The sequence below is a fragment of the Tasmannia lanceolata genome, unplaced genomic scaffold (assembly GCF_043159265.1).
Source record: "Tasmannia lanceolata isolate RefF3 unplaced genomic scaffold, GAP_Taslan_0.1 ptg000015l, whole genome shotgun sequence".
NCBI lineage: Eukaryota > Viridiplantae > Streptophyta > Magnoliopsida > Canellales > Winteraceae > Tasmannia > Tasmannia lanceolata.
Genome location: NW_027518692.1, coordinates 58,016,493 through 58,041,069, shown reverse-complemented (window position 1 = coordinate 58,041,069; position 24,577 = coordinate 58,016,493). Strand labels below are relative to the sequence as shown.

General features: G+C 38.0%; 3 protein-coding genes across 4 annotated transcripts; 1 reads left to right on the top strand and 2 right to left on the bottom strand.

The window, feature by feature from the left end:
• Nucleotides 1-391: 391 nt before the first annotated feature.
• On the bottom strand, nt 392-9,443 carry LOC143892657 (thiamine-phosphate synthase). Its single transcript, XM_077397430.1, has 3 exons — nt 9,225-9,443; nt 7,957-8,184; nt 392-841 (listed from the first exon to the last, which is right to left on the bottom strand). The coding sequence occupies exons 1-3, from the start codon at nt 9,315-9,317 to the stop codon at nt 650-652; spliced, it is 513 nt and encodes a 170-aa protein (XP_077253545.1). The 5' UTR covers nt 9,318-9,443; the 3' UTR covers nt 392-649.
• A 68-nt stretch (nt 9,444-9,511) lies between these two features.
• On the top strand, nt 9,512-19,390 carry LOC143892656 (26S proteasome regulatory subunit S10B homolog B). The gene is made up of 10 exons (XM_077397429.1): nt 9,512-9,789; nt 13,686-13,805; nt 14,584-14,720; nt 14,849-15,010; nt 15,200-15,286; nt 15,394-15,480; nt 15,811-15,948; nt 17,057-17,248; nt 17,341-17,439; nt 18,913-19,390. The coding sequence occupies exons 1-10, from the start codon at nt 9,690-9,692 to the stop codon at nt 18,985-18,987; spliced, it is 1,197 nt and encodes a 398-aa protein (XP_077253544.1). The 5' UTR covers nt 9,512-9,689; the 3' UTR covers nt 18,988-19,390.
• Nucleotides 19,391-20,153: 763 nt separating this feature from the next.
• Nucleotides 20,154-23,061, bottom strand: LOC143846237 (uncharacterized). Of its 2 annotated transcripts, none has more exons than XM_077354664.1 (5): nt 22,379-23,061; nt 21,575-21,715; nt 20,774-20,893; nt 20,553-20,648; nt 20,154-20,427 (listed from the first exon to the last, which is right to left on the bottom strand). In XM_077354664.1, the coding sequence occupies exons 1-5, from the start codon at nt 22,595-22,597 to the stop codon at nt 20,320-20,322; spliced, it is 684 nt and encodes a 227-aa protein (XP_077210779.1). In that variant the 5' UTR covers nt 22,598-23,061; the 3' UTR covers nt 20,154-20,319. The 2 variants fall into 2 exon arrangements, with proteins under 2 accessions (XP_077210779.1, XP_077210780.1); XM_077354665.1 differs by lacking the exon at nt 22,379-23,061 and adding an exon at nt 21,828-22,332.
• Nucleotides 23,062-24,577: the final 1,516 nt, after the last annotated feature.

Below are 24,577 nucleotides of genomic sequence, written 5' to 3'. Positions count from 1 at the left end.
GATATAGGAGAGGTAAAAAGGTTACACGGAAATAATATTTTCACCCCCATTTTGTTCTTTTCTGAAAAAACAACACGACATTTCCACCCTCTTTTGTTTGTCTTTTGTTGGAAATGGGGTGGAAATATCATTCCCTAATAATAAGTAAGTAAAGCAACATGGTAAGGGCTGCCATTGTATATGAAAGGTTTGAAATCTTCTTTGTTTTCTTGCATGATGAACGGTTTGAATTCTTTGACGCACTGTAACTAGTAGGCAGAACTCAGGAGGAAGATGGATGGTACAAAGGCAGTTCATAACAAATAAAAAATAAGAACGAACTCTTCTTGTTGTTACACCCTTGAGGGTCTCAAATTTTCTCTAAAGTAATTTCTCTATTTGCCTAACAGAGTTCTTAATGTACATGAGTTTCTCACCTCCAAACTTATTTATTCATATTCTACATTGAACAATTAGGCAGCCTGGAGAGCCAACTCCGGCCACTAAATCAATCACTTTAACAGACTGACAATCAAGTTGGCTCCTATTCTGATGTAAGAAGTTTGCGATGATTTCCACAAAGGAACTACAATTACAATATGTATACATGTTACAAGGGCTTATAATCAATTATAGATCATCAACTACCTGCACTCAAAGATCCTATAGGCTATGGCCGTGAAGAATCTGTTCTTGGTCTCGGTGGGGGCATTGCTTTGGGCTTGGTGAACCAGGTAGTGTATAGAAACTGCTTGTGGGGACCCACATGGTTGCAGATTAGACGTAGCTTCTGTTGCTCTCTCATCCATCTCAGGATTATTTTCATGTGCCTTTTGCTGCTCAATCCTCTTAACCCAACTTCCTGGAATGTTTAAAATGAGGCCAGATATTCATATCACTCCATAATTCCATATAATGCAGAATTTTATGAGAACTAACACACAGATGTTCTTTAAATATAAGATTTAGGCAAGATGAGCATATATTATTTGTGCATATTATTTATGGTCAACTTGAAACTTGGTCAAGTCCTTGATCTTTATTTTTAATACTTAATAGAGTTTTCTTACGGTAAGAGCTACCCATTTTTACTGGAAGATAATTTTCATCCACTTAACTTGTTTCAGAAACTTTTTTGATTGTGCATTACTAGTTTTTGAATACTAGTAGGGAGGATACTTACCAATGGAAGGAAAAGGGGACAGGGGAAAAGAAACGAGTTTGGCTGATATGGTGGAGACTGGAGAGTCCATTGACAGAAGAGATCGTGCTTAAAACAGAACTTAACACAAAGCATGTGAAATATAGACAAGTGCTCTGCAGGTAGCTGCTTGTACCCATAGAGCAGATGGGCAATAATTTGTTTGAATGATAACAAAGATTATTAATAAGCAAAAGGTAGATTACAAAGTTTGTGTCTGAACTCTGTAGAGTTTATGTTTATGTTTACTTTTCCTTTTATCGTGTACTCTCTTCAGGACTTTCTCGGTCTCGTTTCTTAATATATTATCTATTTGCCCTTTCAAAATAAATAAATAAGCAAAAGGTAGATTACAAAGTTTATTAATACATTGTACCCTGTTAAACACTTTACTAAAACCTGCATTCCAACGACTCCCACTTTCACCCACAGTACCATGTAAACTCGTTTTCAGGGTAACAAATACCATCTACTGCCCAATTTCTCCCCCTTTTCAGATCCATATCCCATGCAGTTCTAGCTGAGGAATTCCCCAACTGCATGCCATTTGATCTTAGTGAATTCAGTGCAAGGAGTATCATCCTATGCTTTGCTGCGACTCCCTCCCCTCTCTTTCTACAACAATGATTGAATTAATGACTTCCACCTTCTCTTTTTCAGCCCCATCTTTTCCTCGTTAGCTGACCTTCTCTGGTGTCAGAGTTGCGGTCCTATGACTTGGGCGAGATCCCTCATTTTTGTGATGGCGTTGGAGAGCTTCCAAGGTCTTATTGACTTGCTGGTTGCCCAAGCAAGTACATATTTCAGAGCCTCCTTCTATAACCAGCAGCATATCATCTTAAACCCCACAGAAGGATTTTTGCTTCTGCCTCATTTACATCACATTCTCCTGTTGAACCCAAAAAGAACATCATCCATCTACCGTTTGAGTCTAGAACAAGGACTGCACAATGGGGGTTGAGAACTTCCGTCAAAATTGAATTTCAGCCAACCTACAGGTGGCGACGTCCATTTTGGAGTACTTTTGCGCTTAATTTTATTTTCTATGACTTGGGCGAGATCCCTTATTTTTGTGATGGCCTTGGAGAGCTTCCAAGGTCTTATTGACTTGCTGGTTGCCCAAGCAAGTACATATTTCAGAGCCTCCTTCTATAACCAGCAGCATATCATCTTAAACCCCACAGGAGGATTTTTGCTTCTGCCTCGTTTACATCACATTCTCCTGTTGAACCCAAAAAGAACATCAACCATCTACCGTTTGAGTCTCGAACAAGGACTGCACAATGGGGGCTGAGAACTTCCGTCAAAATTGAATTTCAGCCAACCTACAGGTGGCGACGTCCATTTTGGAGTACTTTTGCGCTTAATTTTATTTTCTATGACTTGGGCGAGATCCCTTATTTTTGTGATGGCGTTGGAGAGCTTCCAAGGTCTTATTGACTTGCTGGTTGCCCAAGCAAGTACATATTTCAGAGCCTCCTTCTATAACCAGCGGCATATCATCTTAAACCCCACAGGAGGATTTTTGCTTCTGCCTCGTTGACATCACATTCTCCTGCTGAACCCAAAAAGAACATCAAGCATCTACCGTTTGAGTCTCGAACAAGGACTGCACAATAGGGGTTGAGAACTTCCGTCAAAATTGAATTTCAGCCAGCCTACAGGTCGCGACGTCCATTTTGGAGTACTTTTGCACTTCATTTTATTTTCCAAGACCATCGCCCGAGGATATCTCCTACATTGTAGCAGGTCCCCACCTTGTCATTTCTGGCCCATAATATTAGATCAATTTTGATGTCAGAGATATTTTACCCCAGCCCTTCCTTTTTTTCTTGTTTAAAGATGCGGTTATTTATCTCTTTCCAGATGTGTCGTACTACTGCATACAGGATTAAATGTCATCGATCCTCCCCAATTTCCGTAACGGAATGCCGCTCCAGCTTCGCAATACTCTCTTGATAGATCTTAGAAAACTCCACAAAAGAACCGAAGCTCTTGACGATCACCTACCAAAGATGATAAGAGAATGGGCATTGCACCATTAGGTGGTCCGATGACTTCATTCTTCCTACAAAAAGCACACCAGCTTGCAGGATGAATCTTTCCTTGTTTTTTAGGCGACCACACGTTGATTTTCCTGCTTGCCAAGATCCAAACAAATGTCGTTGCCCCTGGAGATGCAGACAACTCCCAAATTCTTGTGCGACTAGAGGTTTCCTTGTTAAAAGAGTAAAAAGAATGCACCTTGAACTAAAAGAATACATGAGACCTACAACTAAAAGTGAGGACAGACTAGAGAACTCAACATCCTTCAGGTTATGTCTAAACCTAATATACGAAACCCACTCCCAACACCCCCGTCACCGGATAGTCACTAACTTTGGCCTCCCTACAGGTCGCTGGGCAGAATAGGTTCGGAAATGCATGGGACAGAGATTATGGACTGCATAGCAGGATTTTCAGTTTCCTTTCACCATGTTAGGCGCTCGGCCAATAGTGATGCCGACAGGCTCGCCAGAGATGGTGTGGAAAGGGCAAGCTTGGAGATCTTTGATTTCCTCCCCCGTTTAGGGTCATTTCTGTATTATTTTCTCTTGATTTATCTATTAACCTTTGTATTTACCACCTTGATCGCGGGGTTTCTCCCATTTTCTATTAATACAATGATTTACCATTTAAAAAAATGCATAGAGCAGAGAGGACTCCACTAACCAGAGATCTACCCAAAATCTAGTTCCCTCCCCCTTCCCCACATTAAATCTGTAAGAAGGTCTAGACACACAAATTGCCTTCCATGTACTCGAACCTTCGCCTAACATGGGGTTTCTACTCAATCCCCAGCCCCTCTCATATTTGTCCCGAATGACTTTATGCCATGCTGGCTCTTTTAAATTGATTTTCAAGCCCGGCATTACCTCAAACCATCGGAACACCCATTTTAAGTTTCTAGCGATGCTCTTTTCATTCTCCATGAACGAAAGAGTGTCATTTGCAAACTACAAATGGGAGATTGGATGAGTGTTTCTACTTGGCTTAAGACCCTTGATAAATACCATTTACTCTGCCGTTACTATAAGTCGACTTAGAACTTTTGTAACCATGATGAATAAGAAAGAACAGGTCACCTTGCCTTATCCCTGTAGAGCTGCCAAAAAACCTGTGGGAGCCCCATTGACTAGGATTGAAAACAATGAAGAGGAGATGCAAGATTTTATCCAGTACCTCCATTTTGGCCCAAATCCCATCCGTTCTTGGATAGTAGGAAAGACCAATTCACGTGGTCATAAGCTATCTCCAAATCTACTTACATATTATTCCTCCCTCACAATCTCTTTTCCTGGCGTACAAAACTAATAAGCGCGGAATCAATCATGAATTGATAAAGGGCAACAAGCAAACAAGCAAGGGATTCACGCCCTATTAGAGAAGGGAATCTATTTAAGGAAGATAACCTCATTAGATATCAGAATTTATCTACCATTTACGAAAGCCACTGAGACTGAGATCTTCCATAACTCTCTTCAATCTTCTGGCTAGAGTTTTGGCCAATTCATGTGGTCATAAGCTTTCTCCAAAGCTATCTTACATATTATCCCCCCCTCACAATCTCTTCTCCTGGTGTCAATCACCTCATTAGATATTAGAATTCCTTCCAGAATTTATCTACCATTTACGAAAGCCACTTGAAACTAAGATCTTCCATAACTCTCTTCAATCTTCTAGCTAGAGTTTTGGCCAAGATTTTTTATACTCCATGCAATGGAGTGATTGGCCTAAAATCCTTAATCTAGTCGCCCCTTCCTTTTTTGGTATGAGGGTTATAACCGTAGTATTTTACTCCTTGTTCAATCAGCCTCTTGTGAATTTCTTCAATAAAAGTTGTAACCTACTTCTTAATTACTTCCCAGTATCTCTAATAGAAGAACGCCATGGGAAAGCCATCTGGTCTAGGGGCTTTGTCTCTTTTCAGTGAAAATAATGCTTCTCTCGCTTCCTCTTTGGAGAACTCTCACTCCAACCATTTTTCTGCTCAGATGTGATCTGATTAAAAGCTAGACCATCAAGATTTGGCATCCAATCAAACTCCTTTGTTTAAAGCTTTGAGAAGTACTAGACAGTGATATTTTTTTATAATATTTATCCTTCTTCATGCATTTGCCATGTAATGGAAAAATTTGGAATTCTTGTCTCCTTTGATCCAAATAGGTTGTGACTTTAACCGCCAACTAATTTCCTTCATTCGTAATATTTCCTCATGTTCCATCTTTAGAGCCATTCTTGCTTTCCTTTCCTCCACTTCTATAACACCTTCCTCGTTTTTTTTTTTTTCTAAATTGACAATTTCATTGATACTATGAGAATTACATTGGGGACCAGGGGTCCCTACTTGCATTACATAGAATCATTAAGGGTGGCTAGGAGCATGCTCCTAGACTAGTAAAAAGCCAAAAAATGATCTTTTGGGTCAACCACTACAACGAGTTCTACACTTCCATGCGTTGCCACCCTGCAGAATACCTATTTCACTTCCCTTTCGAAATCATCTACTACCGCAGCTGAAAATGCCTTTTCACCATTCCCCCTTCCTTTCCTTTATATTGCACAATGGTCTCATTTGAAAGTGCCATATTTGTGAACCCCATCAAATCATAGCTGTGACCTGCCACGACACTCAGACTGCTCTACCACTTTCTAGCCGGCTAATTCAAAATTTAAAAATCCCGCTCAAAGGCCTAAAGCTATTGTACGCCTCTAACCGTGCACAATAGCCAATCCATCGAATCCGATCATCGACGGCCTTCACCTTGCGCCACCGCCCATTCCGGGGGATCCCCGTTAAACCACCAAGCCAAAAACCATAATCTAACCCTAGAGACCACCATTTTTTACCCTAACTTCTTCCCCTTCAGCTTCACCAGAACCTAAAATCCTAATCCTACCATTATTTTCACCCAATCCTAGAGCCCACCATTGTTCACCCTAATCCTACCCTTCTAGCCCCAACCTTGCACCTCGATCAAACCCCATCTTTACCCTCCACATCCAACCTCTTCCTTTTTTCCCCGAATCCGGCCACCCTTTTTTACACTCCTGTCACGTCCACCACTTTTGACAAGTCATCAGCCTACTTTCTCCATCCACCCAACCCAGATCGGATCCTTTCCCCAATAAATCCGGCCCACTCGGACCCAAATTCGGCCATTTCGCACCTTTAGCCACCATTGTTACATCCCCTGTGAGGTCTGCCATACTCCGGGCTTCATCCAGCCACTAACACATCCCTTGCCCATCAAGGGAGTGAAAGGGAAAGATCAAAAAATAGGAAAGATAGATCTAAGAGAAAGAGAGACCAGAGAGGAAGAAAGAGGGGGGAGTAAAAAAGCAGAAAGAGAGAGAACAGGAAGAGATCAGAAAAGTGAAAGAAAAGAAGATAGGGGGAGAAAGGGATATCAGGAAAGGAGAGAGGGAGAGAGGGAGAAGAAAGAAAGAAAGAAAGATCAGTGTGAGAAGGGAGAGAAAAAGAAGAGAGAGGGATAGATGGAAGAGATGAGAGAGACGAAATAGGGAAGAGAGAGACGAAATAGGGGAGAGGGATAGAGACGGGAGAGAGAGAGAGAGAGACGAGAGAGAGAGAGAGAGAGAGAGAGAGAGAGAGAGAGAGAGAGACGAAATAGGGAAGAGAGAGATGAAAGAGAGAGAAGAGAGAGAAGAGAGAGAGAGACGAAATAGCGAAGAAAACACCTCCCTCCCTAGGGTTTCCATCGACCTAGGGAGGGAGCTCCAAAATCGCCTTCTTTTCCTTCCTCGTCTTTTCTATCGACCAACTGTATTGTTTTCAGAATCTCCTCTTTTCTAACTTTCTTCTCTTTCTCTAATTCTTACAACTACTTTTTTTTTTTGACAATGATCTTTCTACTACTAAATTTTGCTTTTCAGGCTTTTCAGCTTTCTGCATAGGATGAAGCCTTTCCATCCCACCTCATTACACTGATTCCATCAATCTTGAACCTTTTCATCAAAGCTTGGGATCTCACATAGTCTTGAGTTTGGTCGTAACTCGAGCCCCCATGGAGATCGTATTTGAGTTTCTAAACCTTTCCCACGAAGGAATTCCATGTTCAGGTTTGCCATTAGATAAATGGTTTCATGAGAATTTAAATAAGTATGCTGAGCAGCTAGTTTGAGACACTCATAGTGATTGAGGATTTTATTCAAAAATTCTTAGCTAGAGACCAACAAAATGAAAAGTCATCGGATTCATCGGAAACTGTCATCCTTTTGGCAACCAATGTAACCAAATCACCATGTTCAGACCCCACCCAGAAGGTTTTATTAAATGTCCACACAACTCAAATTAGTGCTAAATTTTCCCAGTAAGAATGCAACAGAAAAAAGAAGTCGGTAACTCAACCACTTCCATCTGTGTTACAAGTTTAAATGAGAAGATTTGACAATCATTTCTTTTAGAAATGATAATAAGAAGATATGTCAAATGAGAAGATTAGACAATCATTCCACCAACTAAAAACATCAGTCAACACAGATTTCCACAAAAGAAGAAAAAATACACACAATCATAGTCAAAACCAACTTCATAAACTATTGGAAATAACCATTCAAAAAAAAAAAACTGTACGAAATAAAAGCAGGTTATTTCCATGCAGAATGTCAAAAACAAGAAGTGCCCAACAGAAAATCTGATGTCATATTTTTATGGCTTAATGCAGGGATACATGATACATGACTGGAAAAGGGGAAGGGGGCTAGTGTAGTACCTTTACATGTTCCCAAGTGTCTCCTATGGTGAGAGGGCCATGCTCCTTGACAATGTCAAAGATGACTCTAGTGATGGTTTGGGTTTGCTCGGGTGGAGTTTTGAGCTCAATTGGCTTGAGTTTGGGCTTTGGTTTCTTAGCAAGACACCTAATCGCAGTGGCAAACATGACTCCACTGAAAAGATTGAGTTTGCTTGATTTTCCTTTTCCTCTTTTCTCTGTAGGGATCTGGCAAAAAAACAACAGTCAGTTGTTATTTTCTAGCTCCATTGAGGGTCACGACTCACAAGTAGCAAAGTTGAGGATCATTCAGAAAAAAATAAAAAAGAGTAGCAAAGTCTAGGTCACTGATTCAGTCCCATATTTCCATCTCAACTATGTACAAAATGACGGTGAGAAAAGAAAACAAATGTTCCAAATTAGAAATAACAGCTTGTTTTTGGTACTTTCCATCCATCTCTTTCATTGCAAGTTGTATGAGTCTGAAAGTAACAAAACAAGCAGGCAAAGGAAAAGTCACTATTATTGCCAGCAAAAAAAGGGTTTGGTTCAACCTCTTGAGCTTTCTTCAGATATTACATCTCTTTGAGATAAATTAAACATGGACAAGATACAGGATTCAAGAAATAGGATTGAAGTGCATTAATGTGAATGTGACTAACATAATGCTTCTCCTTCATGGTTTATACTTTATAGGTGTAATTGTAACCATCAATAATGAGTCAAGATAGAGAAGTAACAAGTTCAGAAAAGGTTTAGCGGGATTTGGAGCTTGAGAAAATCTTCTCTCAGCCAAATCTAGAGGTGGGTTTGGGGAATGTATGTGAGAAATAACTGGTACATGTGTCCCTACAGTAATCTCTGATTCAGACGTCTCTCCACTTCAATCTCCAAATCCTTATCTGGAACCCAGAAGAACTGTTGTCTTCTTCTTCCTCTCCTACTCCTCTTATCATACATTGGAAAAACTATACATTCCAGTAAATAAAGATGCAAATATATTAAATCCTTGAAGGAGATTCAAGCACAAGTAGTCCCCCTTAGGGTATCATATAAGAAACACACATATTATTCCAAGAAACAAGCCAAAAAGAATGACAGGGAAGAAAATCAAAACATCAGTGATTTGCAGAGGCTCTGAAGATTTATAGAAATCTACAGAACAGATTGTTGATAAAATATAAAGAAATCCTATAAAATAAAAACAGGAAACCTAGAAATAAAACAAGATTAGGGTATCATATAATAAGAAACACACATTTTATTACCAAGAAAAAAGGGATTTGCAGAGACTTTGAAGATTTATAGAAATCTCCCCACCCTATTCTCTTTTGTTTAGGGATCCATAAATAAGGGGACATGATAAATTGGCACTCCCTTCCACGTGACTTGACGTCAATTCACGTGCCATTCATCCTACAGGGGGTGCGAATTTATCATCACCCGTTGTGCTCCGATCTACCTCAACAGAGATGGTTAGGAGGATCATTCTACGGAGATGATTAATGGAAGACAACCGATCTAACGACCCAAAAAATGAATGGTTTAGATCGTCCAATCATGTGGGCCCCATTCACTTTTTAAAAACGTATGCCAAATGCTTGCGGACCCCACATATAAAAAAAATTTAAAAATCAACTTCGCTTTTCCTCCTCTGCAAGGCAAAAAACTCTCTCCTCCTCTCTGCCCCTCCCAAAAACAAGAAAAAAAAATTCCCGTCCCTTGATCTGAAGATGAGCGACGGAGATGATGCAACCCGTCGCAGGAACGTTGTTAGTGAATACCGGAAAAAGCTCCTCCAGCACAAGGAGCTCGATTCCAGAGTAAGAACAGGTCTGTACAAAAAAAAAACCTTAATTTCTATTTTTTTGTCTTTTCCGATCTAGAGTTCTGATTCCCTAATGTAACTGTTTGTAATTATATTCTGCTGTTTTTGAACGGTTGAAACTGAGCTTTATGTTTTGGTTAGGGTTTTTATTCTTTTGGTTTTAGGTTTTGGTTAGGGTTTTTATTCTTTTGAGACGACGGTGTGATTTAATAATTGTTTTGTATCTTTTTAGTTCGTTGAATGTTGAATGTTTGCGTTTTTGAGAATGTGATGGCAAATTTATAATCGTAGGGGAAGAAGAGATTAGGGTTTTTGAGAATGTGATGGGAAATTTATAATCGTAGGGGAAGAGATTAGGGTTTTGATGCTGTTTCGAGGATTAGGGTTTTGAAAAATAATGAAATTAGCTTAGTTTAGGACTTGAGTTGAAAGTTTTGGTTCGAGATTAGATTTGACTAATATAGATTTTATTTCGAAAAAAATAAAGATTAGGTTTGACTACAATGACTAATCTGTTGTTAATATTGCATTTTTTTTGTGATTGTTACCTTGATGGGAAAATGTGATTAGGGCAACTAATATGTATAATTGGTTATTTGTTGATTTATGGTAGCTTCTCTTTTTCCTTTTAATATTAGGGTTTCAAAAGTAATTAAATTCGATTTTGGTTATGATTTGACTTTCGGGTCTTGGTTTGAGGTTAGGGCTTGAGTAATGGGAAGGTGGGGGAAGGGTGGGTTGGGGGTGTGGGGAGGTAGTCAACTCTGTAGCGTGGAGGTCCATTGTCCCTATTTTTGACACTATCTCTCAGGGAATTAGATTTAGGGTTGGAGATGGGGAGAGTGGGTTTTTTGAGTCATAGGTGGTTAGGTATTATCTCGTTGTCCTATGATTTTCCGAACCTCTTTAGGATTGCAAAGAATAAAAATGTAAGGTTATTAGAGTGTTTTCAAAAGGTGGGGGAAGGGTGGTGTGGGGGATAGAATTATCTAGGAACCTTACAGGTTGTTTGTTATTCTAATCTTTTGTCTAGATTGGAGGAGATCTACATCCTTGTGGACCAGCCTGATAGCAGATTATGGACCCTTGAATCTAATGGCGTATTCTCAGTTAAATCGCTATTTAGATTCTTTGGTAGTCCATCACCATCTTCCTCTACTTGCATAATATTTGGAAACCCCTCATCCTGCCAAGAGTTCAGGCTTTTTGATGGACGGCGATAAATATCATAAACAAACAAGACAAGTTTAAAGATCGTCACTTTCATTTGGCGAACAAGTGCTATCTCCTCAATTTGGATGAGGAGTCCCCTTCACATATTTTCATTCATCGCATATTGGCTTTTCACATATTGGTGCGGGTTCTTACTTGGTTTGGAGTTAGTTGGGTATTCCACTATTCAATCAAAGAGATATTTTGGAGTTGGAGAATAACATGTTTGAGCTCTTTGGGTCTAAAGCTTTGGTATCTCATGCATTTTGCTGTTTTTGGATCATTTGGAAGGAAAGAAATGTGCGTATCTTTGAAGGTAGAGAATCCACACTTGATAGGATGACTTTGAATATTAGATCAATAGTAGTCTCTTGGGCTCTTCAACATCATTCTTTTTAAGGAAACACAACATATATATCATCATTAGAATTTGAGACACAATTTTGAGAGGTAACATCCCCAAAATTAAAAGGGTAGCGAGACGGAAACTGCCTCCTAGAAACATCTTTAACCTAAATGCCGACGATTGCTATCTTGGCAACCCAGGCAAGGCAGGCATTGGAGGCGTTTTTAGGAATTGCTCAGGTGATATCATCTTTTCCTTTGTGGGCCCTATCGGTACTACAGAGTCCACCGAAGCCGAGGTCCGTACACTTCACTAGGGATTGATAATTTTCATCAAACAAATGGAAAGTAGATTGGAAGTTGAAGATGGCTCTAACACAATATTGGCTAAATACGGTCCATGGAAACTGGCTAATCTTATTGATAAGTAAAAAAATATATGTGTTTGTTTGGTTTTTGCTATTTTTTCACTCATTCCTAGATGTTCCAATGATTTGATTGAATCGTTTAGCCAAGGTTTTAAATTTCGACCGAAATCCAAGAAATTTCGGATTTCGGTCAATACCGAAATCGAAATCGTGATTAATCGAAACGTTACATTATTTCGATTGAAATTTCAGATTCCTGAAATTTCGGTCCGAAATTTAAGGGATTTCGCCAAAAAATCTGGATATTTGGAAATTGTTAACTTGCCAACTTCTCCAAAGGCTTAAGCTGTTGGAGAAAGGAGTTAATTATCTTTTATACCTTAACACTCCCCCGCACGTGTGGCCCACTTGGCAAACACGTGGCACATGTGGTCCCACTTTGGGCCGACCATCGCATGTGGATTTTTGCTATCCGGGAGGTTTGAACTCGAGACCTTTGGCTCTGATACCATGTTAACTTTACCAACTTCTCCAAAAGCTTAAGCTCTTGGAGAAAGGCGTTAATTATCTTTTATACCTTAACAGAAATTATTTAATATTATCCCGAAATTTCAGAAATTTCGATCGAAATAAAAACGGAGAAAAAATAGGCGTTGAATAAATTTCGTCGGATTTCGACCGAAATTTTGAAATTTCAGCCGGTGGGGACCGAAATGCATTCCGAAACTGAAATTTGACACCTTGCATATAGCCAGATCAGGTGCTTCTAGCTAATCATTTTATATGGGGCAATCCTTACCCCGTGAGCCAGATCAGGTGCTTCTAGCTAATCATTTTATATGGGGCAATCCTTACCCCGTGAGATGCTCCTGTAATCCAATCTTATTTAATAAAATTGTATCTTTATAAAAAAAAATGCTAGTCGACTTGGGGGAGTCAATGATTGACGCATTCAAATTTTCACTAAGCTGGGTGAATTAAAGGAGTTTTTTAATTGACTTGGTAGAGCAAAACTTGGACTCAAACCAGAACTCGTCCAAGTATAAGGATGTAGACTCTGGTGAGTTGATGATTGATGCTGAAAGTTTTTAAATAATGCCTCGGAAGATACTTTGGTAGAAGCAAGGTTTTAAATTTCGGTTTCAGTTTCGGACACCATGGAAACGGAAACATTTCGATTTCCGTGGAAATCCTTTAAAATCAAGGAAACGTACAAAAATATATGCAAATGATAGAATTTAAAGATGATACTTTAGGAAAGGCTAGAATAAGCACAAATACACACCTAGAAATCATCATATAAGCAAGACAACCATCCATTATGGTTTTAAGACATCAAATACCTAATGACATGCACTGTTGCGCATGTCAAACAATTTAGTACTTGCCAAATTTCACATGTAATTCATATAAATATTTATAAATGATACATGCACCACATGTTGCACTCACTTCGTATAAATATAATTATATAAAATATCTAATATATTATCCGACTATTACACTTACGATTTTGGTCTATGCATTTTGGTCATTTCGGTTTCAGTTTCAGTGGGGATGGAAACGGAAATATTTCGGTCATTTCGTGTCGATTTCGGTGGAAATTTAAAACCATGGGTAGAAGATCCTTGTTACCTTAGTTCTACCTATGGAGATGGAGTTTTGTTGGAAGATTAATTTTGCCATCTACGGTATTGGCTTTTACCTCCTTTTGTCATTTTTTCGCTGTTGAGTTATCATAGTTTGTTATTGGTAGAGATATTTGCTAGTTATTCCCTGACAACTCGTGTGCTTCAAGTCAGCACATGTTCACTTTCATAATTGGACAATCATTTTTAATGGACATTGCATGTTACTATGTTTCATTAATATTGCCTGATTAGCTGTCATATTAAGAGTAATCCATATTTATTTAATATTGGATTGACTACTAATTATACTTGTGCCAGTAACTAACATGAAATCTTGAAATGCAGTGAGGGAGAATTTGCGAGCAGCGAAAAAGGACTTCGCCAAGACTGAAGATGATTTGAAGTCACTTCAGAGTGTTGGGCAGATCATAGGAGAAGTTCTCCGGCCACTCGATAACGAGCGCCGTAAGTACCCTACAACTACTAGATTTTTTTATTTTTTTTCCATATCCACTGACGTAGAATGTATTTGTAATTGTGTAATCCGATCTATTTATTCAATTTTTTGCTCTAAATTATGTGTTAGATCGGAAAAGGGGTGAGCGAATGTTGAGAAACTGTGGTCGCACCCAAGTTTGTTGCAGTCATCCTGGCCTTGTGCTAATATATTATTAAAGAGTCAATCTCAAGTCCATATATATCTCTGTGGTCGAGGAAAAAAATTTCCAATGACCAATTGTCAAGGCCATATATAACCAGTTACATTGCATAATGAAGTATTTAAAGGTTAAAATTGTGCATGGCCAATTTGTATTTTTTTAAGCTAATTGACAAAGTTTTGGAGCCGTATATAGCCAGTTACATTGCATAATGAAGTATTTAATGGTTAAAATTGTGCACCGCCAGTTTGAATTGTTTAAGCTGATTGTCAAAGTTTATTCTTGCAAATATTTTTTTTTTTTTTTGGTAAGATGGGATTGAGCCTCCGACCTTTTGGTCAAAGAACAAAACATTGACCATTGAGCTAGAGGCTTAATCCTGTCTTGCAAATATTTTGGTTTGGTTTGCACACTTTCTTTTGTTATCTTGGAATTCAGATATATTTTGTCAAGCACAAATAATGTGGGTTGTTAGCCCCGCTCCCCACAACCCCCATCCGCTGCCCCCGGTTCCGTTCTCCTCTACTGGAAGATTCTTGCTAATGAGGTTTGGGTAATTTTAATTTTTTTTTGTGTTATTCCAGTGATAGTCAAAGCTAGTAGTGGTCCCAGATATGTCGTTGGCTGCCGCAGTAAAGTAGACAAAGAGAAACTCACAGCAGGAACCAGAGTTGTTCTTGACATGACAACTCTTACAATCATGCGGGCCCTTCCACGTGAGGTACAGGTGTCCCACAATTTATGGTGCTTCTTTATTTGCAGACAACTAACAGTTGAAAAGCCAATTCCAGGATGGCTCGTTCTCCGAATATAGTCCAATTCTACCATTCACATGAAATTTGTTTCCAGGTCGACCCAGTTGTTTATAACATGCTTCATGAAGATCCTGGTAATGTTAGCTACTCTGCAGTGGGTGGGTTGTCTGATCAGATCCGAGAACTCAGGGAATCTATTGAGCTACCTCTCATGAACCCTGAACTCTTCCTTAGAGTAGGGATCAAACCTCCCAAGGTAACTCGAAACATAATGTTGATATTTTCATTATCTATGGTTTGTTTCTTCAGAAGCACTGTCCAACTAAATTTGTTTTGTGAGTCATGACCAAGTCAGATTAAATATATTTGTTCATGTGCCATATATTTGTTCGTGCTTCCAAAAGCAATTTTGCACTTCATTCTTATTTATTATAAATGATTTCAGGGCGTTCTTCTCTATGGTCCTCCCGGAACAGGGAAGACACTGCTAGCGAGGGCCATTGCCAGCAATATAGATGCGAATTTTCTTAAGGTTAGTTGTTGTTTTGTTTTTTCAAGTTCTGGAAAAAGAATTGATCAGTCAATTTTTTTTCACCTACGTCAAAATTTGAACTTTGTGAACATATTTTCGCCATGTAGGTTGTCTCCAGTGCTATAATTGATAAATACATAGGTGAAAGTGCACGATTGATCCGGGAAATGTTTGGATATGCACGTGATCACCAAGTAAGAACTCAATATCTAACATTACTTCTCAATTTCTGCTATGTTTCCATCCAACATGATTAGTTTCATCAAGATCAGATTAGCATCCATTCAGAATTTTGTTAATTCATGTCAGAAGTATTTAGAATTACTGTGGTTTATATTGCCATTTAAAGGTTTTGAATGTTGGTGCTGGTTTAAGAATTAGATGTACTCCACTTCTTTGATCACACCTTTTTCCTGACATGCCAATGCATGCAAAGTAGCATGTTTCTTTACAAGTGAACATAGTAATTTTCACATTTCTTGGTTTTCAGCAATTGCCCTAATTTTCTGGTTCTTTTTGTCAAGCCTTGCATCATTTTCATGGATGAAATAGATGCCATTGGGGGGCGCCGTTTTAGTGAGGGAACAAGTGCTGATCGCGAGATCCAGAGAACACTTATGGAACTGCTCAATCAGCTGGATGGGTTTGATCAGCTTGGAAAGGTATGCCTCTGCTAAGTTCAAGTTTGCAATCACATTTAAATAACTGTAATATCTCTGAAGTATTTGTAGAGTATCATCTTTGAGAGGTGAAGTTATGTCAACGCCTTCGTTTCAGAATCAGTGTTATGATAGTTAAGCCAGTGTTCCATGGTTCGATGCAGTATATATATATAATTTTATTTGTTGCTTAACCCATAAATAAAGACAACTTTGACTCATGGTGGTGGGATCAGAGGACTAGGTTATTTTACATTGCTGGAAGAATAGTTTGCATCTCTACTCCTAAGAAATAGGAATTCCTTGTTTTAGCCCAAATCCTACTTGTTTTCTTTCTTGTACTTTATTTTCCCCCTTTTTTTTCTTGGAATACTTTTTAGTTTTGTTCCACTTTCTATGATGTTGTTCCTGAATCCTGATTATTATTTTTTTCAAAAATTCCTTGCTCCCATAAATTTTCTATTTTTTATTTATTTTAATTGTTGTATGTTTTTAGTCAGGCTCTCTGGTGTTGGTTTTTTTTTAAATGGTACGTACACAATTGACATTTTCATCACTTCCGTCTAAAAACTGGCGCGTGACAGGAAAATAAGGGTTCTAGAATTGGGGTTTTTTCCTTGTGCTGAGTGGAGATTTCCTCTTTTGTGATTATTAGTTCCTTACACAAACTTTCTATTGTAAGTTTATCTAGGGACATGTTATGCTACTTTTTACATGCACTAGGGCATTCTAGTAAGCTTTCCACCTCATGTGATTGTTATAATTTTGGTGGTAACTTGAAAGTGAGGATGTCTGGTGTTGTCTCTTACATGTAAAAATGACGTTTTTATCAATTTAGACTAAAGCTGGTGGTCAATGGTAAAATGATGGTTCTAAAAAGTAGAAAAAGGTGCCTATGTACCATTCAAAAAAGAAAAAGAAAAAGGTGCCTTTGTTTTCGTTGAGTATAAATGTTGGCTATAACAATAAACTTGTACACTAAGTTGAGATAAATGAAAACACGGGGGTGCCACATGTAGAAATACATACATTCAATAACTAGCTTGTCTCCTATCTTTTATTCTACTCTATAGTTAAATACCACTTCTGACTGTTATGATATGGCTGCAAGGTTAAAATGATTATGGCAACAAACCGACCTGATGTTTTGGACCCGGCACTCCTCCGTCCAGGGCGATTGGACAGGAAGATAGAGATCCCACTACCAAATGAACAATCTAGAATGGAAATTCTTAAAATCCATGCCGCTGGAATTGCGAAACATGGTGATATCGACTATGAAGCAGTTGTAAAACTTGCAGAGGTCAGTCGCCCCGTCATTGGTTTAGAAGCTTATGCATAGTACTTTGCTATTTCCTCACCTGAAAATGAAAACTTTATTCCCAACATTTGTAGGGATTCAATGGAGCTGATCTTCGTAATGTTTGTACGGAAGCTGGGATGTCAGCAATCCGAGCAGAGCGAGATTATGTTATCCATGAAGACTTTATGAAGGTAAGATTTTTCATTTAACAAAATGATATAGATGGAGATAGATAATTACTTCTCTATATGGGTGACTGGAATTTCCTTGATCATTGGAGATAGCAATTGGATCAGTGCCCAGTCATGCAGGCCTTGTTTTGGATTTTGATTTTTGAGAACCGATTGTGAGTCCAAACCTTATTTGGACTCAATCGGTTCTCAAAATCCAAAACAAACAGGGGCGTAGTTTTTATCTCTTAATTGTTTACTGTTTTCTCTGATGAAGTTTGTGTTACATTTCGGGAGGAAAAGATTCTTGATTTCACAAATTTGTTCCACGCTTCTACCACTATCCCTTCTGTGGATGATAGTTGCTGCAATGCTCCTCAAAATGAAATGAGTCTTCCTTTCTTACCAAACATTTTATTTTTGCCTTTACATTTATGCGATTCTGCAAGATAGATTGCCACTTTGAGCTGTTTCCAGTTATGAACTGTTGGAGGAAACTGTCTGGACTATTGTTCTCTTCCATGAAGCTTTGTAAATCTTATGTGTAGCATTCAGTTCAAAATCACAATTTCCAGGGGTCTCATGTCTTGAATATAGCATATAATCCATTTCCTCAATCTACTCCGTCTTCCTATTTTTATCCAGGTGGATTGGTGTTTACCATTTCTACCACTTGACTATTTATCATTTTTACTTGCAAGGATTTTTATTGAGAGCTCGAGACACTATTCTGCTATGTAGGTCATGGCCATAAGCTATTCTTGGAGTCTCTGTTTATTTTATTTTTAAAAAGGTAACTGGTAACTATTTTATTAAGCCAGAAAACTGATTACAGAGAAGAAGAGGTCAAGATGTCCCCATGATGTAAAGCAGCAGCTAATAACCCAGCACAGAGTGCCACGTTCAGCTAATAACCTGGCACAGAGTACCATAATACATGCCTACGTCCTTAAAAACCAAAGAACTTCTTTTTCTCGTCCTTCCTTGGCCAATCTGTCCGCCATGATGCTTGTTGTCCGCTTCATATGATAAATTTTGGGCGCACTGTCCTTCAAAGATCTTGAATCTCCGTAATAGTGCTGGCCAGATTCCACAGACCCGGAGCCTTACAAGCTGCCCACGCAAGAGCATTAGAAGAGTTGCCTTCGATAATCAAAGGACCTGAACCATATTATGCGAGTCTTTATTGGTGTTGTGAGTTGGCATCCAACTCCATGCGTATGATGGAGCATAAGTTGGGTGCTTCTACATGAATTCAATTCATACTATTTTAAAATTTCAAGTCACTCTACATTACTAGTTTAAACTGATTGACTTTGGCGAAGGAAATATTGCCATGTTAGATTATAAATCATGATCCTCGAGAGCAGGTGTTTTTTTTCCTACATTGTTAGGAGGGATGTTTTTGGATGTCTTGGATAGACAATTTGGATATTTTGTTAACGAGTTTGGCTGTTGGAGTATTCTAATTTTTTTCTTCCTCATTTGTCTCAGGCTGTTCGGAAATTGAACGAAGCTAAAAAACTGGAGTCAACTGCTCATTACAATGCTGATTTCGGGAAGGATTAGAACACACTGTTCCGTTGTGGAGCCATGGATGCTTGGCAGTGGAGGACCTTTTTGCTGGCATGAAAATTTAGCGGGGAACACCACAAAAGCGCTGTATGCTCAGTTGAAACATTTTCGCCTGTTACCTCCATGAAGATCATATAATTATTCAGCTCTTGCCTCATATTGCTGTTTTCTCTCAGATAAAATGATCCGGGTTTTGTATTTTTTATTGGAAAAATATTTTGCTTTCTACTAGCATTCTTAAACTTGAGCTTATGGCTACTTAATCATCCTGTTGATTTTGTTTATTCTCTGCGAATTAAGGGCCCCTTAATTCACAGCTCTCTAACAGTGAGAATATCAGAAACCATTGGGGGAAAGATGCCTCCATTGTCCGATAAAGATGAGATAGTTTCATTTCTGTCACGGCTAACTGGTGTGTGTGTGTGTGTGAAGGCCTCAGGAACATTTTTTTTTTAGTGAGATTAATCTCAGCTCTTCACAAAAAAGTGAAAGGTTGATTTGGGGTGACGACAGAGGTGGAACAACCTCCTGAAAGATGGTTATTATTTTGGGATGTGTCCTTAAGCGGAGGTGATTATTACTAAGATGTTGGATTTTTACATTGCCTGTGTTATTTTCCTTTTAAGGTTCTGCCAAAGGAACCTTAAGCATTGATTTACATAGGCCTTAACCTCGTGGATGGGATCTCCGTTCCACATGTAAATAGGACCATGTGGGTTACCCATGGTGGCCCACCAAATCAACTTGTCACAAATTACACACATTTTCAATGTTTTTTTTGTAAACTATTGATCCAGTATTAACTTGTGGGAAGAAGAAAACAGTACTAAGTAACTAATAACCTTTAATGGAGGTGGAGGTGGAGGTGGAGCTTCTTGGAAATAGTGTAGGTGTGCTAGCTTTTGGAGTTTCCAACAAATCGTTGAGAAAAACCTCTTCTTACCTTTAATTCCTATTAATAGGGTTTCTACACCTCTTGTGAATGATGTAATTTAGCAGAGCTATAGTACCTCTTTTACCTATTTACAAAGAAACTTTTGGTATTTAGGTTAGGAGTCAGCATTAGTAGAGAGCCCCTAAGTGCAGGATGATGCCTTATAAATACCCTATGTGCTCATGAGACTTTTCACATCAAGATTAATTGCAATTACCAGTCTAAATGATTAAGAATAACTCCATGGATTCCAATTCAATTTAATAATATTTGACCACTGAAAAACTTTTGACAATCTTTCAAGTCTTCTTCCAATCTTTACAATGAATAGGCTCACTACATTCAGAAGGCCCTAGTTTTGATAGCAGTTCAGCTGTAAACTGGTGGTAGGCTTAGTCTGCTTTGCTGGGTGTCCTCCTCTTAGCTAGTTTGTATCTCACCATCCTAGCAATCTTATAGAACCAAAAAGCACTCACCAACTGCAATCCCATTGCCATTGCCTGAAAAATACCACCAAAAAGCATATTCAGTCGAGAAACCAATTCAACATTTTCCTGGAAAGTGCTAATACCACAACCATTTCATCTTTCAACTGTTAGAAACCAATTATTTATGTACTTATTACCTTTATAAGTAGAGGGTTGTCTGCCATCAAAGTCACATACACAAGATATGGTCCACCGACCATCCTTGCCAGTGTGAAGATGACTGCAAATGAGATCTGTAAAAACCCAAAATAAGTATAGTCAAGTGATTATGATCCAACACAAGTGGGGAAATTCAGTGAAGGCTTATACTTTGTTATTGAATCATGATGTAGTAGAATGCCATTTAATCCAAACTTACATCAGCTGCCAAATTTAGGTCAGTGTCCCTGTAACCAAGTTCTTTGAGAAGCTCTCTCAAGTGCAAGAAAGGGCTAGAGATCTCTGTTATCCACAATGATGCAACCATCTCTGTTCCACACTACACCAACAAGTAATTACAATGTGAGTCAGGCACATTACAATGTGAGTCAGCCAATTTTTAGTACCTCCACAACACTGTATTTTCAGTATTTTATTAGCAATTCAAGTAGAAATGTAGAATAAAATACCAGTAAGTCATTTCTAAGGTCTAGTGCCTAGTTTTGAATTATGTTCCAGAGGCGGCCGTTCCTTGTTTTTTCCTGGACTGGAATGCTCTAGTGTTCTGTTTCAGGAAGGATGCTCCAAGGTTTGGAGTAGTGTGGTAGAAGAAAATTTTGAAAGCAATAAAAAAAACAAAAAAACAAGGGTTGTTCTCAACCTCAGTTTTAAGGTTCTGAAAAACAAAATAAAACCCTAAATGAGACCAAAAGAGAGGTTTTTGGTGGATTTTAACCCTCCCATTCAATTTATGAGGGTGAAATGCCTCAAAGGCTTTTCATTTCTCTTGAAAAATCTAACAAAATTGATCAAAATATGAAAGAAAATGGTGTGACTGTAAGTCACACACTATGTTTACGGTCTGCTCTATATGGAATAGGGTGTTCTGAATAGAATCTCCAGAACACCCTTTTCAAGGTTATTTTTGCTTAGAAAACTGTTACAATTTCATTCCAAGAACGAATTTATCGGAAATTCCGTCCAGACAACTATGGTCTACTGTATGTAAAAATGAACTTACATGTTCATATGCAAGGCCCGCGCCAATACCAACGATGCTGACCATATGATGAACTGAGTTATCAAGACTGATATGCTTGTCAAAGAGGCAACATATCAAATCGTAAATGAGATAGGATATGCTCACTGCCAATGTCTTCATCTGCAATTCATGGAAAGCAAACTTCAAAATATAGTCGAAAATCATGAAAAATAAAAGAGGCTTCTAAACAATTTGTGAAAATTGAACAGTATAGAGGTATTTGATGATTTACATATATGAAATAAAATGATTCTAATGATTAGGATGAAGGAAAGGACTGAGATATTGGGTTTCTTCCAATAAGAAAACTGATCTTGATACAGTAGCAGGGTGAGAGATGTAACCGAATGAACAGGCAGATTTTTCTATAAGAACAGCCCCTTCCGATGTTTTAATAATTGCACAAACTAAGCTTGCCTTTTCCTTTTTAATGGGCTTCTGAGAGCTTTTTGGGAACTGTAATAACCTTTTACAGCTGTTTAAATAATAAAAGACGATATGACTTAGTGCAATTATCAAAACATAGTGGTGCAAAGTACAGACATCAGTAGCCTAATATTAACAGCCTTATATTTTTGAAGGCATGTTCTCAATATTCAGAGTAGATTTCTAGACATACTGTCCCAGTGAGTATTCAGAAAAGATTGACAGACACAGGGGCTACTCTTTTACTGCCTTTTGTTTATCAACTCCTTCTAAAACTATGGAAATCTAAAGTGTATAAAACAGGAGAAACCATATTATCAGAAATAAAATATAACAAGAAATGGGTAAGTGAAATACCTGCCAAGGAGAAGACTTAGAAGCCAAAGGACAAACAAGGCAGCTCCAATCTTGTACAGAAAGAGTAGCTAAAGAAACAGCCAATGATGCATGGATTACTGATACTATACGGTTGCAGAAATCGAAAGAGCGCTTTGGAAATGTGCTCCTAACTAACATGAAGACTGTTGTCCAGCAAAGAACTCCAAAAACAACCCATTTCAAAATATAATCCTCCATATTCCTCTTATAAAGTTTATGCTCTAATTAACCCAATATCTTCTCTAAACTTAATAAAATACTAGAAATTTTAACTCTTCTAGTAGGAATTCTATGCAATAAAATACAAGTCTTAAAAGATTAAGTCATGATTTTGGAATGAACGCTGAGAATTCCATGGGCTACAACAGATTAATTTCAAACTGTTTTGACTGAATTTGGGTTAAATTTTTTAAGCTGAATCTATCTATAATTCAAAAGTATTCCCATAAAAATATGCTCTCTTTTTCAGTCAAAACCAAAGGAAAATCTAGAAAAAGAGAAACTGACTTCTTCACAAAACCCAGTTTCAAAATTAGAAACTTTCAGCTTCAAGTTAATTTGAAAATCAAGAAATAAAAAGGAAATAAGCAACTTCTCTAGAAACTTCTGAGTTGAGAAATCTGAAATTTGATGGATATAACTAATGGGTACTCTCAAAACTGAAGGTTCTAGCTTAATCACTTTAATTGATATTAAATTGTCTGTGCTAAATTTAGGTGGGTTAGGTCAAAAGGAATCTTTCTTGCAGATATTCCTACTCCTTTCTTGTTAAAGACGGTTCTTTGCCTGGACAAAAATAAAATAAAAATAATAATAAAGAGGGGAGTGGTTCTTCTGGGTGTTCTGAGATTTTGAAATTTCTTCAGTTTCTCTTTCTTTAAAGTTTAAACAGTTTAGCCAGCAAAAAAACAAAAAAACAAAAAAAAGTTTAAACAGTAAAGCCAAAAAAAAGAGTCTCCTTTCACTATTTTGAATGCATGCATACATCATTTGTTTTATTAACTTTGCAGCCTAAGTTGTATGCCTACCCGTTTGGATGGACCAAAAAAATTATGGATTTTTTTATAGAGAAATCCAAGGTCTAGTAGGGTTGCAATTTTCTTAGAAAACAGGGAATTTTTTCGATTTCCTTAGCCATGACCTGGAAAACTCACTTTCCCAGATAAATTATTGCATGTGATGTGACATGTCACAATCCAAAAATCTCACTAGGGTTTTGCTAACGAGGCACTCGTTAAGGAGCATTTAAAGCACCTTTTCTCATGTACCCACACTCTTATCCTCAAAACACATTTATTATTAGAGGACTTTTTCCTACAATTTCATTTCTATTACGAGAAAATAACAAGAATTCCCCTATGTCACAATAGATAATACCCAAAGTACCTCAACCCATTTTCCATGAGATTGAAATATTTTATTATTTTATATCATATAAGTTTATTTTTGTCATTTTCATGAGATAGTGTATTTTGTCATTTTTATGAGATAGTGTATTTTGTTCATAGGATCGATGATACTAACCTTCCAATCTATGCATTTTTTTTATTGCAGCGCTGATATCATTTCCCATTGAATATAATATAATGTGTTGTTTTTTCTCGAGAAAAAACCAATGTACCTCCCAGAGCAAGTACACATGTGAATCAAGGGATTTGCTAGGGTCCATCGCAGAAGGCATTTCGCGGCTAGTCTATCGCATGTCAGACCACCCACCTCCGTGAGTCGATACAAAAGCTGTTGTCTTCATTTTTGAGGTGGCTGGTATGACATGCGACAGACAAGCAGCGAAATGCCTTTTGCGATGGACGCTAGCAATTCCCCAATAGTAATATTAAAGCAAGTCTAACTCTCTAAGTGAGACGATTAATTAAACTACAAGAAACCAATCACATTAGAACACCAAAGATTTACATGGAAAACCCTCTAATGAAGAGGGAAAAACCATGGGACAAATCTGACATAAACTTCTACCAATTAAAATAGGTAATACAATGGGGAGATGATTTTTTCGCTCCCTGTAGGATAATACACCCCTCTTTCAACGTGAATTTTGGGCAGACTTTTAACACTTTTTTTATGTCAACTCATGTTAAGGGGGGTGTATTATCCTACAGGAGGCCAAAAAATCATCTTCCATACAATGTCTTTCTCAAGTTTTTACTCAAAATTTGAGGA